The sequence below is a fragment of the Dioscorea cayenensis genome, chromosome 11, assembly GCF_009730915.1.
Source record: "Dioscorea cayenensis subsp. rotundata cultivar TDr96_F1 chromosome 11, TDr96_F1_v2_PseudoChromosome.rev07_lg8_w22 25.fasta, whole genome shotgun sequence".
Taxonomy (NCBI): Eukaryota; Viridiplantae; Streptophyta; class Magnoliopsida; order Dioscoreales; family Dioscoreaceae; genus Dioscorea; species Dioscorea cayenensis.
In genome coordinates, this window is record NC_052481.1 from 18,581,707 (window position 1) to 18,599,980 (window position 18,274).

Genomic DNA, 18,274 nt, shown 5'->3' on the forward strand with positions numbered 1-18,274 from the left:
CTTGTACTACTTGTCATCCTATAATGTTTTTTTATTTTTAAATAAATTATATTTAATTTAATTTTTATAAAAAATAAACATAAAAATAGACAACAACCTCTTTTGTCTATGTAGTGAATCAAAGGATTGCAAATGATGGAGTTATAATTTCCTAAATGATGGTATTGATACTCGATGTCCATTTAGTCAGGCTATCTGGAAATGGAATTTGCCCTAAAAATGTTAAGGTATTCACTTGGCTAGATTGGGATAATAAGATTCTTATTTTGGAGAATCTAGTAAAAAGTGAAGATGCAACAAACTTCAAACTGCCACCTATGTCCTATGCTATGCGGCTATTGAAATTAAACTGCCAATTTACAATACTTATTTAAGAACACTTTTTTTTAATACCTCGGTTGGATCCCTTCCCACTATCTATTGTTGATATGTACGTGGGGCTTGTGGAGAATAAAGCTTAAGAATCCAATCCAGGAAACTTGGGACATTCTTTTGAAAACTATTCTATTGCTGGCTAGAGTGAAATAGACCCATATTTGATTCATCTTTTATTTCTCATATTTCTCTTTGATTGTTAAAATTGCTAACATATTTAATTTTTTGAGGTTTTATAGCTCCAGAGGTGAAATGACAAAAGTTGGAGAAGTCAATGAGCGCACTATTAAAAAGAAGTCTAAAGTTTATTGCCTCCAAGAGGGGTGAACCTAGTAGCCCTGAGGGATGCTTGATTAACCCTGACTAGCTTGTCAATAGATGTTCTGCTATTTTTTGAGCTATGTTAGGAACTCTTTTGTCCTAACAAGAGCTTCTACATTATGCATTGCTTATTTTTTGTTCAACTTCTAGTGGATTTTGCCCTTATTGCGTTTCATGTATTGTTGTGCTTTTTTTAATAATATGAGAGTTTATACTTTTGTTTATTTTATTAAATAAAAATAATAACTGAACTTCAACCAAAAAGATGAGATATAACCTACCATATCTTAATATATGATCAAAATAGTTTTATTATCAAAAAAGGAGTTGGAAAAATAAATGGTTAACTAGCTTGACCTCAAGATAAAATATTAAATATATGAAAAATATCAATAAACTTGTGATTTATTTATTTTTTATCAAAATAAATAAATAAATATATAAATAAATTAATAAATAAATAGTCGATAATCAATCAAATTACCTTCTTCCCTTATAAAACATATAAAAATTGCATCTACATAATATTGACCTTCAAAACTGCCACAAAGTCAAAAGTTCAAAATTAAAAAAATTAATTAATATAAACAAAAATATACATAATCTTAACAGATTAATATTTTTAAAGTCAAATAAAAAAAAAATCTAAAATAAACACAAATAAATAAATCATTAAAAAAACAAAGTTAAAAAGAAAGCCAGCGAAAAGCGTATAAAAGGATGGACTGATCGAACAAGAACAGTGATCATCTTCTCCGAGCTCCCAACAACATCATTCCATTCCCTCTCTCTTTTGTTTGATCCCCAACCACCCCCCACTCATTCCCATTTCCCAACTCCCCCGCCGGCGATGAGTTGCTTTCCCTCCCCCCCCAAACAACTGGAGAACCCCAACTCTGGCGACAATGGCCACCACGACGCCTCCGGCACCAATGTCGATCCGCCGCATCATCAGCTGTTGCAGCCCTTCCGCGAGTACGCTTTTGCGGAGCTAAGGGAAGCGACACATGGATTCGCTCGCCGATACATGATAAAAAAAGGAGGCAGTGAACTACCGAACCTCACCTTCAGGGGCCGCCTTGAAGGCGGCCAACAGATCGTCGTCAAGAGGATCTCCAAGTACGCCTGGCCTGATGAAGAGCAGTTCATGGTTAGTTCTTGTTCAAGTCCTTGTTTCTTGGTGATCTTGTCGTAATTCTTGGTGAGAGATTTGGAGTGGGGGTTTTGTAGGAGGCGGCGATTAAAGCGGGAGGGTTGAGACACAGGCGGCTTGCGAGATTGATTGGATACTGCTGCCAGGGGGATGCGCGGATTCTTGTGGCGGAGTTCATGCCCAATGGTACGCTCGCCAAGCGTCTTTTCAACGGTATGTACATTTTAATTGTTCTTGATTTGGTTCTGTGTTGATTCTTTGCTATTTTTTAGTGTGATTTGATTGAATGGAGTTTAGGATCCTTTTTGAGTGGATTCTTTGTTATTTCTTGATATCATTTGATCGAATGGAGTTTAGGAATCTTTTTCAGTCATTGTTTGATGCTCTGCGCTTGAATTGATATGCAAAGTTTACGTACGTTGCATGGAACAGCACCAATTTGGTTATTATTATTATTGGTTAATGCGAGCCAAATTCAGCTTTCTTGGAGCGAGTAATCTCATTCAATTCATTAATTACATATTTGAGATTTATAAACCAGAGTTTATATAGACTGATTAGAGACTAAAACAAATTATTGTTTGGTTGAGTTGATATAACTAATAACTTGAGCTATAAACCCAGATTTTTCTCCATCTTGTTAGCACCCTTCTTGTTTGGAAGAGCATTAGTGGGGCATTGATTGATTTTGTTTCCAACTTTGCACCATGATAAAGTTAGGGTTACAAAATATCTTTCCAAGTGCATCTGTTTAAATGGCATCAGAAAAAACAGGATGGAATAGCTGTCCAAGCTTCATGCCTTTTCTGGATACATGAGTCAGATAGCTCCTGTTAATTTCTCCATTGGAAAGATTTTCAAGTGAAGATAAGTCATCTGGTTTACATAGAGGATGGCATTGCAGCTCCCCTTCATTTTTTTTTTGCTGTATGAAAACGTTTGGTGTAATAGTATGCTGAGCTAATGTCTTTAATCATACTCAAATTATGTAACACTGTAAAACAATGTGTTTTGCAACTACCATTCGCAATTTTATAAAAGGAGATGGTACATAGGTCCCCTTAAACCAGATGAAATCTTGACCTCTGGTACACAATTTCCTTTTTCGTGATTATGTTACCCAGTTTAACCTTTTTTTTTGTCATGTCCTTAGTTTTACCCACAGTCTACATCATAGATTTTTGAATAATACCGAAAGTAGATATTTTTGATAAAAAAATTTAAAAATCAAGAATCTCCCCTTTTCTCTCCTCAAAAATCATCTCCATGTTGTATTCATGTTCTTCCATACATCTTCAGAGTAAATTCTTCCCTATTGTAGATTTAGTTCTATAGTAAGCTGCTCCAAGTTCTTCATTTCTTTTTAATTAGCCCTCAGCATGACCAATGATTTAATAGAATACTTTCAACAGTCTTCTAGCTTGGTTGAGAAATCAAAACACAAGAAGCAGCAAGTGGGAATAGAGGCGATGTATTTATCTAAAATAAGTGTCAATTATTTTCACTAAATCTCTGGAAGCTTTAAAACCCTGTAAGGACATGTATCTCATCAGTTAATATCTTGCTTACAATAGGCTTGCTCTGGTGTGTTGACTGTATACCTTTTTGCTTGTTGTGCCTTCAATTTCATTTGCGTTTTCATAGATTTACATATGCTTCTTTATGTTGATCAATTTTATTTCTAAATATTGATAATGACAAGTTTCATAAGTATCATGTACAAATTTTCTATGTATCTTCGTTCCATTATGTTTTAAGGTATTAAATGATTTCTTGATGTTTCTGTAGGTACTAAAAATAAGACCATGGAGTGGTCTTTGCGCTTGAGAGTCGCATGCTATATAGCTGAAGCCTTGGAATATTGCTTCGATGAACAAGCTCTATATTTTGATCTGAATTTAAATAAAGTTCTCTTTGATAAGGTCATATTAGTAATTATTTTTATAAAAATAGATCCTAAGATAATACTACTGAAATCCATTACTAAAGCAAGCAACCTTTATTACTTTCTCTTGCTTTGTCTTGAATAGTACACTGTATATTGCCTGAGGAACAGAACTAAAATATCATCCATGGCAATTTTTGATAATATCTATTTCGTTAAGCTATATTTGTCACATAAAAACCAAACAAGTTATGTTGGCTCCAATCAACACAAAAGTTTTAGTTGATAAGCTAAGAGACGGAGGCATTTATACTGCATATTCATATCACTATATACCAACTTAATCACTTTGGGCTATCATTTACTCTAATTAATATGTCTTGTTGGTATGTGTTAGTTTATTTTATGTTCCTTGTAAAAACCAATTCATCAAGCTCTAACATTGCTTGAAGTATCTAGTGCAATCTTTTTCTTTTGTTTAATTTTTGTTGTTTTTTTGGATAGTGAAGTACTTCTTTTCTAGTAAAAGAATTAAGAAATTTATGTTAATATTTTCCGAAGCAATGTTGAAGGTTTTTTGATATTTTTACTCTTTTGCAGGTTGATAATCCCTGTCTTTCTTCATTCGGTCTTGTGAAAAATCACAGGAATGGTAAATATTACAGCACTAATATTGCTTACACCCCTCCAGAGTGTCTAATGGGTAATGCTCTGCCATTGCTTGAAATTTATTGTAGTTGGTGGCATATTTGTCCATGTTATATAATTGTTTGAAAGTGCTTTGATTCTCTTTTAGTAAAAAGATGGAGTTGGTTTTGTATTTTAATTAAAGCTGCCATACAATAAGTCTTAGCCAAATAATGGTGTGAACTCTTTTTTAAAAAATAACAAATAAAAAATAAAATTTTTTTTGCAGGAGTGATGAATTATAAAAGTATGACATTTAGCTTTGGCATTTTGCTACGAGATCTACTGAGTGGAAACAAAATTTCTCAAAGCCAGGTAATTAGCCTTTAATTAATGCATGCCAGATATCTCATATAGTAATTGATTTCTGCTTATTTTCTTCTACTGATGCTCTTTTAGATAGATTTTTTCAATTTTCATCAAGCGTATGAGTGAATCAGCAGTCAGTACAATTCACTTTTCCATAAGCCAAAAGCATTATAATTACGCACGAACAAATTTTCTTTTTCCATTTCTGAACTTTTATTCAAAATAATTTGTGATCTATTTGTTATAATCATGTTTCATGTTTCATGTTTTATGTTTCTAGGCAATAGACGTGCTGTTGGGTAAAAAATTCCCTATTGTTCTCGATCCTCGTTTGAATGGTGAATATTCCGCTGAAGAGGCAACTGCTTTGGTGGACGTTGCTGAAGAATGTATGCAATATAGGCCTAATGACCGATTCAATATATATGAACTTATTGTAGCCCTTGCACAAGTTCAAAACAATGCTGCGGTGAGAAACTCCTGATTTCATTTTTGATATCTATATATCTATATATCGATATTACCTAGTGGCTTTTTTTAAAAAAATTAAGTTCATGATGCATTTCTTGTCAACCATGTTGTGAGCTTGCAGTTTCTAAATAATTTTATCGAAGCCAAATGTGCTGTGATATTCATTCGATCATCTCTTGGAATTCAAACTCATAACCTTCCCAAATTTGTCCTGAAATCAGTGAGATTTGATGCTTTGTCACAATCAATGCAGGGACCATCTAATGGAATGCCAAGGACTGAGGGGCAAGATAAAATTCACAGTGCTTTGATCAACTCAGACGCAAGGTAAATTCACACTTTCTCGGAGCAATCCACATCGAGATACCAGACGAGGCATGCACTTGACCGTTCTCCGCAAGTTTTTCCACATTTCCCAAAAAGTCAAAAATGGAGTGAACTTTTAATTTGCATCAGAAACACCTATTACTACATTGATTTGTTGCTGTACATAGATAAGTTTGAATATTCTTTGTTGGTGCATATAGACAAGTGTGAATAAGAATATCACATTAATTAAGTTCTGAGCTATTACATGCATGTTTTCGGTTTTCCTATATGGATTTCGGCTTTTCCATCAATGAACAGGCTCATGAACTCCTCCTTATGAACGGTCTCCTTCGGTGAGAAGTTGAGATAGTTTGGTGAAGGATGTTGATAATGTGAGTGGCAATGATAGTCTTGGACGTTGAATATGCCTTCTCTACAAGTTCCCTCACCTCAGCATCTACTGTAAATCAATTTAACATCAAAAATACAAGAGAAACAATGAAGAAGAAAACCTCTTCCTGCTCTTTGATCAACCGTATACCACCACTCAAGAGAAAGCCACCTCCGCTCAAAGAGAGCATTCATTCAGCTTGATTTCCACTCAGTAAATCAACAGTTTATATAGTTTCAGATAAACATGTATATATTAACGAACTAAACTATCATTACCCAGCTAAACTTTACTAAAGCTAACCCAGCCTTCGTAGATCTTATACCAAAAACACAGATGATCACATCCTGATCGTTCGTTTCTTTACATATTCAAACACATAACTAACTTTACTGAAATTCAAAAACCTTTCACACAAACAAGACTCAACCTTATAAACACACACACAACACGTACAACACATTCTTCACCAATTCATCTTCAAATTCTTCAATCATACTAACATCTACTACCTCTGCAGTTGCCATTGAATAGTCGTTCTGGGTAGACATCCGCATGATTTGAATTAAGGGGTTGTTTGGTTGTCAGTAAGTGAATTTATATGTAAGTGAAATTACAGTGTAAGTGAAAATGTTGTATTTTCACTTACATCATAGCAGTTTGGTTTGCTGTAATTTAAAATGTTGTATTTGTTTTTTCTTTGTTTGGTTTGATGTAAGTTATGGGGCATAATTACCACGTAAGTGAAGTGGTAAGCTTACCCTTATCACATATTGTTAACACTAATTATTTAATATTATTTATAAAATTTTTTAATTATATACTATGATTCAATTTTATTTTAAAAAACTATTTAATAATAAAAATAGTGAATTAATTAATTAATTAAATTTAAATTAAATAAATAAATAAATTATTTATAATGTTTTAAAATATATAATTTTAAAAAAAAAATTTACTATAAATCCAAATAAACAATAATATTTTTATACCACAAAACATTATACATATTTTCATTCAACAAATAAACCAAAATCACGCTCACCATGTATATACAACAAATGAGATAAATTGAAATACAATATTTAAGGATGCCCATTATATTTATACATACTGGAATAAATACAATTCCTGGCCCTATATTCTAATGTCTTTTCAAAAAGCTTCATCATATTGATCTCCGACTCCACTGACCTTTTGCTCATCAATACCTCATCAGGGTTTTTTCATGTGGGCGTTGGTGTTGGCGCAATCTATGATGATTCCAAGAGTCGGGAGGGGAGGGAGATAAGGAATAGAGGCGGGAGGAGAGGCGAAGGAGGCCGGACGTGGTGGAGGAGGTCGGTGGCAGAGTGGAGGGTGGAGAGCTGAAGGATATGGTGACGGGCATAGCGGAGGGGGGAGGCGAGGTCAAGGCGGGCGCAGTGAAGGGGAGCATGGAGAGCTTGGAGCAAGGCGTGGAGGAAAGAGAGCGAGAAGAGGACAGAAAGGAGAGAAGGCGGGTGGCTTCATGGAGGGACTCGGCGGGGAGACGATGAGAATAAAGAGTTGTTGGGAAAGTTGCAGGGGTGATTATAAGCAGTGAGTTTTAAGGTATTTTAATTTACAGCCAAATTGGCTGTAAGTTAAATTACAGTAAAAGGCCACTATGCTGTATTTAGTTTTACATGTAAGTAATGTTTTATAACCAACCAAACACACTTTTACATGTCAAACAATTTACATCACAGTCACTTACACCTACTTACATGCAACCAAACAGCCCCTAAATGTACTTTAGATAAATATTCATGCATATATAGGTGCCTCTTCGCATTGGCTTTAATGCTCAAATGAAGTCGATTAATGGTGTAGAGCAGCATAACTGCTTGCCCAGAAGACGGTTTCCACCATGACACCTGTCGCAGACTGCCCGATCATCTTAGTAAAGGTGATTTGCCTCGCCATAGGTGAAACAATGCATGAAATCATTTGAAGCTCCCTAACATTCTCGTAGCGAAAAATCACTTCTTCGGCAACCCTGCAGGAGAGCCAAATACATTGATATAATGAATATATATACACAAGAGAATGATTAAATCAAGATTTTTTTTTTTTTTTTGAATTTTCCTTGGAGACTTACCACCCATTCAGAGCAATAGCCATCCAGTTCTCTAAGTAGCTATTGCTTCATCGGTCAGACTCCAGCCTCGCCTATTACACAATAATAAAGGAATATTTTAAAAGAAGAGCTATTTTCATATATTATTCAGAACTTAATTGCCTTTTTGAAAGGCAAATTCACAACGGAAAAATCAGAATAGTTATAACTTAAAAAAAAAAAACATAAAAACTAAAGCCTTATACTGAAATTATTTAAAACAAACTCAATCACCTTAAGACTTACGCAACAACTAAACTCCTACCAAATAATAACAAACAGATTAAAAACAAGCAACTACTTCTTGACATCGCCTTGGTAAGAGCAAGGAATGTCAGGCCATTGGCTTGACCTCGTGCAATAATGGAGATTTTGGCAACATGATCGTATGCAGGCATCAAAGCACCTACAAGGGAATGTCAATTTCTTTGCATATCGAAGCCACAGACTTGTTACAATTTCTAAAATATATTGATAGAGTAATCCTAGGCTGCATTGACCATATACCAGTTACAATATATTATAATACCGTACTATAGTTCAGTATATTATTACTTCTATAGTAGCTTCCTCCAAAATATTAGTAAAACAATTATATAAATAAATAAATAAATAAATAAATAAATAAAATAATAGGAATGATTTAGTCAACCTAAATGATACCAGATTACATTCCCACATTGTAAACATACAAGATTTAAAAATTTTAAAGTAATCATTTGAATGCTGCTGAGTGTACATTGTTCATGTATTTCATATCTATTTGTACACCTTTGGCATACATTAGAACCATAATGTGGAATTTGATGCTAAATATCATGTGTTTTGTATTAACAGGCTTAGGGTACTACTTAAAGGCGAGGGAGATCCAAAAGAAGCAATTTAGACCGAAAACAATGAAGTTTAAGCTTTCTTGGCATTATTAGAATAATGACAAGGCAAACTGAGTGGCTTATGGGCAGCTTGCGGTCCGCCTTACGGCCGTAAGTATAATCCAGAAGACCTTGCAGGCATGCTTATGTCCGTAAAGAGGATTCAGAGTCAATTTAGAGGACCTTACGGGCAAGGCTGACTCCCGTAAGAATGCTCGTAAGGACCATCCAGAGGAGCTTACGACCACAGTGCACGCCATAAGTGTCACACCCCGAACCTGGTGCGCTGACAAACGGCCGCAAACCCACAGGGCGGGCCTAATGAACCTGCAAGGCCTCAAAACCTAAACACAGAGTAGGAGTAGAAAATAAACTGACAAAAATACCAAATAAGAGTACTATTTAAGGTTTACAACCAAGCTCGAATATAAAGCAAATGAAATACAGCATGACCTACAAGGAGGTTCTTAACAACAATACAACTGATACAAAGACATAAGACATAACTCCAAAGAAGACATCTACTGGAAGCCTTCTAAGATCCCTGGGTCTACTTCTCCTGATCTGAAAAGGATTTAAAATAAATCCATGAGCTCACTAGCCCAGTAAGTAATCCAAAACAAACTGAAAGCAAAAGTTCAGGTCTGAAATTTGCACAAAAATCAATAACACAAAATAGTGTAAATAACATCAAAAGGTAAAACAACAAATAACAAAATTCAGAGTATGTCACCAAATTCACTGTAAGTGCCAAAGGTCATTTGTTTACCCTCGGTGACAGACCCGAGCCAAAATAACAGAAATCATTTATTTACCCTCGGTGACCCGAGACTGAATACCAGGTGGCCGTTGATTATTTCACCGAACGGACACGGTGCGAAACTGCAGTATCATTTTTCCAAAATTACTTATCAAAAAGGCCAGGGTTTAACGCCCCACTGACAGGGTTGCATATCGCTCATTTGGAGACCAAAATAATCAGACACATTTCCAAGCTAAGAATACAGAATATCCACAAGTATTTTCCAAAAATTCATCTAATAAAATAAAGTAAATAAATAAATAGATAAATAAATAAATGTAAAAGAATATACTCATTTTTCCAAGCCTTAGCCTGGTTCCCACTTTGAAGAAATAATAACAACATTTCACAACATTTTCCCAAAATTCAAGATAATAAATGATTTACCAATAAAATAAAATACCACAAGTATAATTAATAGTGAAACCAATAAATAATTATTCAACCAATCTCAAGGGGTGGAATGCATAATTATTAATACAGTAAAATAATAAATTTGAAAAATTTACAAGGTCTAATGTGTCTCATTAATTGAATAAAAATGACCCACCTAATTCCATAATAGCTAGAAAAAAAAATTCAAAGGAAACAATGTCAGAACAAGGATGGTAACAATTTTAGGAAGGAGGTAGGCAAGGACCTAAGGGCAAGTGGATATTTAAGGAATAAAAATATAACCAAATAATAAATAGATAATCTAAGTTGATGGAAGGTGGACCAAAGAGTTCAAGCATTTATTAACCTTAAGTTTTTTTGTTATTGGAAATAAATAGGATTACAAAGAGGATAAACACTTTGTCAAATAATTGAAGGTAATAAAGGGAAATAATAACCTATATAAGTTTTGGCAAGGTAAGAATACCATTGTTCCAACTAAGTATAGAAACTTCTCTTCATCTAAAAACATAAGTCATAAACATGATGACATTCCCACAATAATTTTCAAAGAATAATTGCAAATAAATTTTCAGAAATTTTACATGAAAATAAACCCAAAACAACAAAATTTTAAATACAAGAGTTCAAGGGATTACTTACTTGGTGATCTCCTAAATTCAAAAGAAATCCAAGATGATGCTCAAGGTGGTCCTATAATCCAAGGGAAAACCAACCAAATAGACATGAATACTTGGAAGTGTTCAAGCACAAAGGCTAAAGATAAGCTAGTCTAAAATACCAACACTCTACTACAAAGCATGGTCTTTCTAAACACAAATTAGAACTCAAGGATTCAAAGGAAGCAACAAAAAATAAAATAAAATAAAACATCAAATGCTATAATTAAATGAACACAACTCATGCCCTACCAACATAGTGGTTTACTATGCCAATTAATACATAACTATTTCAATTTATCACAACCAGGATGCATGCCATTTAAGTATTATTGTTATGCACACATAGTAAATAAACATAATCTATATATATGTATATAAGGGCAGGTTTATGCATGCAAAACTCATACACCAATGCATGGATCATGCAAGGTAACATTCAAGGGTGTAAACATAAGGTTTCATGCAAATGAGAACATGGTTTCTTGCACATGTATGAGTGGCTTCAAACATATATGTCTATACATATGGAGGTGGTTTCATGTTTGTAAATATATATAAATATACATCCTTGGAGGCCATAAACTTGAGGTATTCAAGGGACACAAGAGTGATCTAAACCTATAGGTAGAAGTGGTTCAAGTATGACCAACTATTTAGTCTCTTGTATGAAAATGTAAACATACATATATATAGCTTCCTATACACACTCAATAGCCATGGTTTCATGTATGAAAATATAAATATATAGCTCCATGCAAGGATAAGCCAAAACACAAATCAAAATGGTGAAGCTCTACATGCAAACATCATCATCAAAGGCAACCATAGACACATGAGAGCATAGATCACCCACTAAGAGCTTCAAAACATGAATATTTAATAGAAAATAATCTACCACCAAGCTCAAGATTTTCACAAACACAAGCTTCTCCCAAGACTATAGCATACCACTCTACCATCACCAAGAGAGAGAGAGAGAGAGAGAGAGAGAGAGAGAGAGAGAGCCTACCTAGCCTTTGGGGAAATGCCAACAGCTACTTGATCTTCTTCTCCTCGCCTCCGGATGCCAAGACTACTATTGGAGACCCGAACTCCGGTGATGGATGACACTCTTCTTCAACTTCCAAGGGAGTAAGATCAAGTGGGAGAATGGAGAGAAAGAAGAGAGATGGAGGAATGGAGGAGGGAGATGATCATGGGGTGTATACGTTCGGCCAAGAAAGAGATAATGATGAGATGGCATCCGGGAATCCCTCCGGGAATTCCTCTCTCTAGAAAAAGCTCCCAGCAAGGTGACAAGAAGAAGAAGAAGAAGAAGGGATTAAGGGTAAAGCAAACATGGTTAGCACTTAACTAGGTTTTAAGGAGACAAATAAAAGAGGTAGGTCCAGCATTCTTAGCGGGGTCCACAGTAAGGGCAGTTGCAAGAAGAAGACAACAAAGCTTACGGTCGTAAGCTAGACTATAACATATTCAGAAGAGGCATGCGATTATCTTCTCCAGTTTCCTTACGGCCTGACCCTTACGCTCGTAAGCAACTCGTAAGAAGTAGGGGTATAAATAGAACTTAAGAGTATTTTTAGGGTATCATTTATTCTATCTTTCTATTCATTGGGGATGATTCTTGGAGGAGAGATTAAGGAAGAAAAGAGCCGAATCTCTAGCACCTTAGGCAAGATTTGGAGAGGTGTCACACCCTGAACCCGGCACCCTGACAAACGGTTGCATACCCACAAGGCCGAGACCAAGTGAGCATGCAAGGCCTCAGAACCTGTCTTACAAAAGGATATAACATCTAACAGACAACTGGATTCAGTAACAAAAGAAGTTACAAGGTTCAAAATACTACGAAATCAACTAATAAACAAGGTCTAACACAACAATAATTCAAAGATATGAAAATCTAAAACCGCAAGAAAGGGAAATTTATCAACTTGCTAGCACTAGAAGACAACTTACCCAAGACGCTAAGCTGCCACCACTCACACCTATTCCTGATCTGAAAAAAACAAGAACAACTTAATGAGTTTCGGAGCCCAGTAAGCAACCATTAAAAACATTGGGATCATAAAAAGTTTTGAAAATTTAGAATAGAAATCAGTAATATGATATAGCAGAACAAGTACCATAATACAATTCAGAATCAAAACAAAAACATCCAACATAGCTTGATTTTCAGATAAATACAGTATATGTCTCCCAATAATTATGATAAAAACAAAAATATCAGAGTTTATTTGTTTACCCCTGGTGACCCGAGCCAGAATATTAGAGTTCATTTGTTTATCCTCGGTAACCCGAGTTAGAATATCAGAGGCCACTATTCTTCACCGACGGAATGGTGTGAAACTATAGTTTTAATAGATCGAATACGTGTCGACACGGTCAGTGTTTAACCCCAGTGATAGGGTAAACATAGTTAATTGAGGACTAATTTTAATGTCAAATTACTTAATGGCAGCAAAAATAGAATATCAAAGTTCAGACTGAGCAAAATATAGGGTAAATCATCAAGCAATTTCATCAGCCGCATGATCCCATTTTTATAATATTAAAATAAACTAGTTAGTTGAATTTGAACCGATAATTTATAAAAATGGTCAAATAACTGAATAATCCAGATAACTCACAAATATAATTAACCAGAAAACAAATTTTCAAACAATTGAGAGAAATATAAATAATCACGACCTGATAATTTACATAATAAATAATCCAAAATTAAATAAATATTTAATAATTCAAATAATTCAAAAAAAAGGATATCATAAATCAGAAATTTAGCTAACTAAAAGATAATTCTGAAAATTAAATAATAAATGATTAATCAACCAACAACAAATTTTGCTAGTGTCAAAAAGATATATATACATAATATAATTTATATGTGGTTGCTTACCTAGATGTCTTCAAATTCTAACTCACGCTCAAAGCCAAGATCATCCATTCTTGAAATATCGTAGAAAAGGCATATCCCAAATACAAAACTTAAAACATAATTTTAACAAACCCAAAACAATGGACCATAAACCAAGCCAAAAAGAAAAGATTCACACTCTACTCCTAGTACTAGACATTTCATGTGACCAATAAAGAATACTAAAATACTAGTTATGGCCCCAAGATTAAGGAGGAACTAATACACAAGGATCTTACTCATGCAAGGCTTCAAGTATAACTCCCACACTATTTGACCACCAAGCATTAAGACAAGGTTAACTAGCAAATGCATGGCAAAACATATGGTCATTGAAAAAGAAGCAATTCAAGCATGCATACCTATACATGTATAGGTAAAATCATATAAGATTTGACATCTAAAAATATTGAGAACATCTAGATTTGGTAAACTAGAATGAGGGAAGATTAGAGCAATTACAAGACTTGTGATAAAAAAAAATTGCATCTATATGAAGAAACAACTCATATTTGGCATATACAAAGTCTTGAAGCATCTATTCACAAAGACAAGAACTAAAGAGAAAATCTCAAAGTCAACTAGATTAAGACAATACTACAACTAATAGGTGCCAAGAATGCATAAAGACATTGAGGAAAAGATAGCCATGCATGAAAATACTCCTAGGCTTAAGTAATCACACTACAGCAAATTAGGCCCGCGGCACTTTTATGGCGGCATTTCCTTAAAACACCGGCAATATATTTTATTTTAAGCGTGTTTAATTGAAAATGCCACAAAAGTTGCTTGGCAAGCTAAAAAATAACTTTGGCGTGAAAATATTTTCCGTTATCGGCGTTGTTATGTTAATTGCCGTGAAAGGTTCATATTTTTTGGTGGCGTTTATGAAGATAAACGCCAGACAAATTTATTTTCGTTATTTAATTATAGATAATTCATTTTTTTGGCGGCGTTGATCTAGGAAAACGCCGATAATTACTATGCCAGAGAGTGATCTTTGCCGGTGTTATATATACAGCGTTTCTTTGAACGCCGGTAAAGCATCAATGCCCTATTAAATTCTCTTTCTCTTTGCCCAGTGTCCGGTATTTCCTTTTGCTACGCCCTTCCCTGCGACTTCTTCTTTTGTCCGGGAAAGGATAATCGCCACCATCTTCCCCATCAATTTACTGCATCTCCCCCACTAATTAGCCACCATCTTCCCCATCAATCAGTCGGCATTGTCCCCATTGATCGGCCAGCATCTTCTCATCCGTGACATTGCCTTTGATTGGTATATATTGCCACTGTGGTTTCATCTAATTTTTTCCTAGTTTCCCTAACTCCTTACCATTGAATGTAGCACACTTGTAGTGAATCATCAACTATTGATTTCATCTGCACCCTCAAAGAAGGCCCTGTGCACACTCCTTCCCAATCTCAGATCTCTTCACCTTTCAAGGTACCTTGGATCCCTTCTCTTGTCCTGAATTTCATCTTTTTTTTGGCTGAATTTCAACGCTTGGCATGTATTAGAACGAAGTGAGTAGATTTTCTATGGTTATATGCTTGTTTTGTTCTGTATAGGAAATGGGAAATGAAATCAATGATTGGGAAATGGGAATGTTTGTTTTCTTTTGTTTTCTTTTTATTTTTTTTTTTCATTTTTTTAAAGTGTGTTTTCCTTACCAAATAATAAGTAGGCTGTGATTTGTGAGTACAGATTGATTCCTGTCATTCATTCTTTATCTTCTGATCATATATGAGAAGATAGTGGAGATGAACAACCCAAATAGATGTAAATTTTATAATCATATACATGGAGAAAGAGATTAGACAATAATGGCATCTTTTGAATCTGCTTGTCCTTTGAGACTTATATCGAATATATTGTTCGCATGATTACATAAGCTTACGTAGAAGACTGGGGATGTGTTCTTTCTTTGATGTTTGTTTTCATATTACATTTATAGTAGCAGTAATAGTCTTCCATCTTGTATTGCTTTGTGTTTATGAGAATGATTTGTTGGAGAGTTGAAGATGCTTGATGAATAGTTGCAATGGAGCTTGCAAGTGAATTAAGAACCCTCATTCTTCTAATCTGGTTTATTATCATGTTTGCTTCTTTGAGATTTTTGTAGGAGTTTGCAGAAATTGACCTTTTTGTTCATAGAGTAGAATCAATTGATCTTTTTTGTTATGTTGTGGTTCAAGTCATGTTCTTGGGGTTCCATTTGTATTAGAACGAAGTGAGTAGATTTCCTTGGGGCTTGTTTTTGCATTCTTGTCGTACGAAGTAATGGATTGAAGTTTCATTTTGATTTAAAATTTTGGGAAATGAAAACTTGTAAAAACAGAGACATGTGTTGAAATTTGATGTTTGTTCTGAGAAGATGGAAAATTTGCATACTTGTTTTGCTTGTGATTTAATGTAATTGAAGTCTTAGGTTTTGTTTGTAGGTAGTTGACGTATATGCTGTCAAAATTTTGGTAAATTTATCTAAAAAAATGAAAAGATTCATGTGTTTGTTCTTGTCTTTTGAAATTAATATTGAAAGTGTGTTAATGAATCTAAACTTTTGATTCTAGTTGGTATAGAGGTGTTGGGAAATTTTGGCAAATTTTGCTTGTGATTTAACAGTTTGGCCTTTCACTAAGTCTCACTGAAGTGCCTTTGATAATATTACCAAATCTTGACTCATTTAATCTATCAGAAGATCAAACACTATTATACCACATGATATATATTGGTACCTAAGTAATCAATCTGATAATGTGTTGACTAATACAATGCTCTTAGTTACAAAAGAGAATACATCCAATGTACTTTAGTTGAAGTCTTTGATATCAGCATGTAAATGAAGAATGAATGAAATAAATACCAAAAATAATAAAAACACAGTGATTTTTATTTTTTCATTTGTTGTTTTGTTGTATAAATCTAAATGTTAGCCAATCGTTAATTTTTTTTTTTTTTGCAAATTCTAAGCATCAAATTACTCTCCTTAAAAAAAGGTTTCAAAGATGGACAAGAGCTGGATGAATAAGTCAAGATTGAGTCAAGAATATGTGGATGGAGTTGAACGATTTCTTGATTTTGCATTTAATAACTCAAGTAGCGATAATAAGATTGTCTGTCCATGCATAAAATGTAAAAATGTACATTGGCAAACATGTGAAGTAGCATTCGATCATTTAGCATGTGATGGTATTTTGCAAGGGTATACCTGTTGGTTTTTCCATGGAGAAAAATGTTCCTTTATCGAGAACTTCTTCTTGAAACACTCCTTCAACTAGTTCTACCATTCATCCTATGACAAACAACACATCCTCCAGACAAGATGGTATGGAGGAATTGTTGCCGGATGCGTTTAACATGCAACATCACCATGATGCCCCAACATTTGTTTGGGGCACATCCTACTAATGGAATGGAAGGTGATAATGAAACCCACAAGGGGTTAAATAAAGAACAACCTTCTGAAGAAGCGTCAAAGTTCGACAAACTGCTCGAAGATATGAATGGCATACTTTATGACGGGTCGAAGCATTATATATTATATTTCTGTATCTGTCTTTTTCACGAAAGTGTATGTGTGGTATGACTGAGAAAGGGCTGGATTACTTGATTGACTTTTTGAAGGAGTTTTTCTGATGGCCACAATTCTAGCAAATAGTCATGAATCAAAGAAGTTCATAAAAGATCTAGGATTGGGGTACGAGAATATCCATAGCTGCCCAAATGATTGTATGCTTTACTGGGAGGAGAAGGAAATGCAACAGGCATGTCATGTGTGCACGCTTCTCGATGGTTACCTACTGAATCTACCCAACCTGAGAATGTTGATGGTGATCAAGTACTCCATAAGTGACCAACGAAGGTTCTGAGGTACTTTCCTTTGATACCAAGACTGCAGAGGATATTCATGTCGTCAAAAACTTCTACTGATATGTCTTGGCATGCTAATGGTCGCACAAAAGATGGCAACTTGAGACACCCAGCCGATGCTGAGGCATGGAGATCGTTTGATGCTAGATACCCAAACTTCGCTTCTGATCCCCGAAATGTTAGGCTTGGCCTATCCTTCGATGGTTTTAATCCATTCAAGTTGTTAAGCACTTCGTACAATACTTGGCCAGTGGTACTAATTCCTTACAACTTGCCACCTTAGATTGGAATGAAACAATCCTCATTTATTTTGTTCATGATAATTCCGGGTGACAAGGGCCCAGGTAATGACATTGATGTCTTTATGCAACCTTTGATTAAAGAGTTTAAACAATTCTGGGTTGGTGTCGACACATATGATGCGTCCTTAAACAGAATTTTTGCATGCAGGCAGCTTTGCTATGGACTATAAATGATTTCCCAGCATATGCCAATTTATCAGGTTGGAGCACAAAAGGAAAATATGCATGCCCGTGTTGCTCTGCAAATACTTGTTCAAGGTGGTTAACTAATGGGAGGAAATTTTGTTACTTGGCGCATCAGCGATGGTTGAATGAAAATCATCCATACAGATTTCAGAAGCATTTGTTCAATGGTATGATAGAGTTGCATGGACCTCTTTCAATCCCTACTAGTTCAGACATTTTATTGCA

General features: G+C 34.8%; 1 protein-coding gene across 1 annotated transcript; it reads left to right on the plus strand.

Annotated features, from left to right (window-relative positions):
* Nucleotides 1-1,546: 1,546 nt before the first annotated feature.
* On the plus strand, nt 1,547-5,727 carry LOC120271686 (serine/threonine-protein kinase BSK1-2-like). The gene is made up of 7 exons (XM_039278365.1): nt 1,547-1,846; nt 1,927-2,062; nt 3,638-3,771; nt 4,335-4,437; nt 4,651-4,736; nt 5,011-5,199; nt 5,455-5,727. Exons 1-7 carry the CDS (start codon nt 1,547-1,549, stop codon nt 5,530-5,532), a joined length of 1,026 nt encoding a protein of 341 aa, XP_039134299.1. The 3' UTR covers nt 5,533-5,727.
* The last annotated feature ends 12,547 nt before the right edge of the window (nt 5,728-18,274 follow it).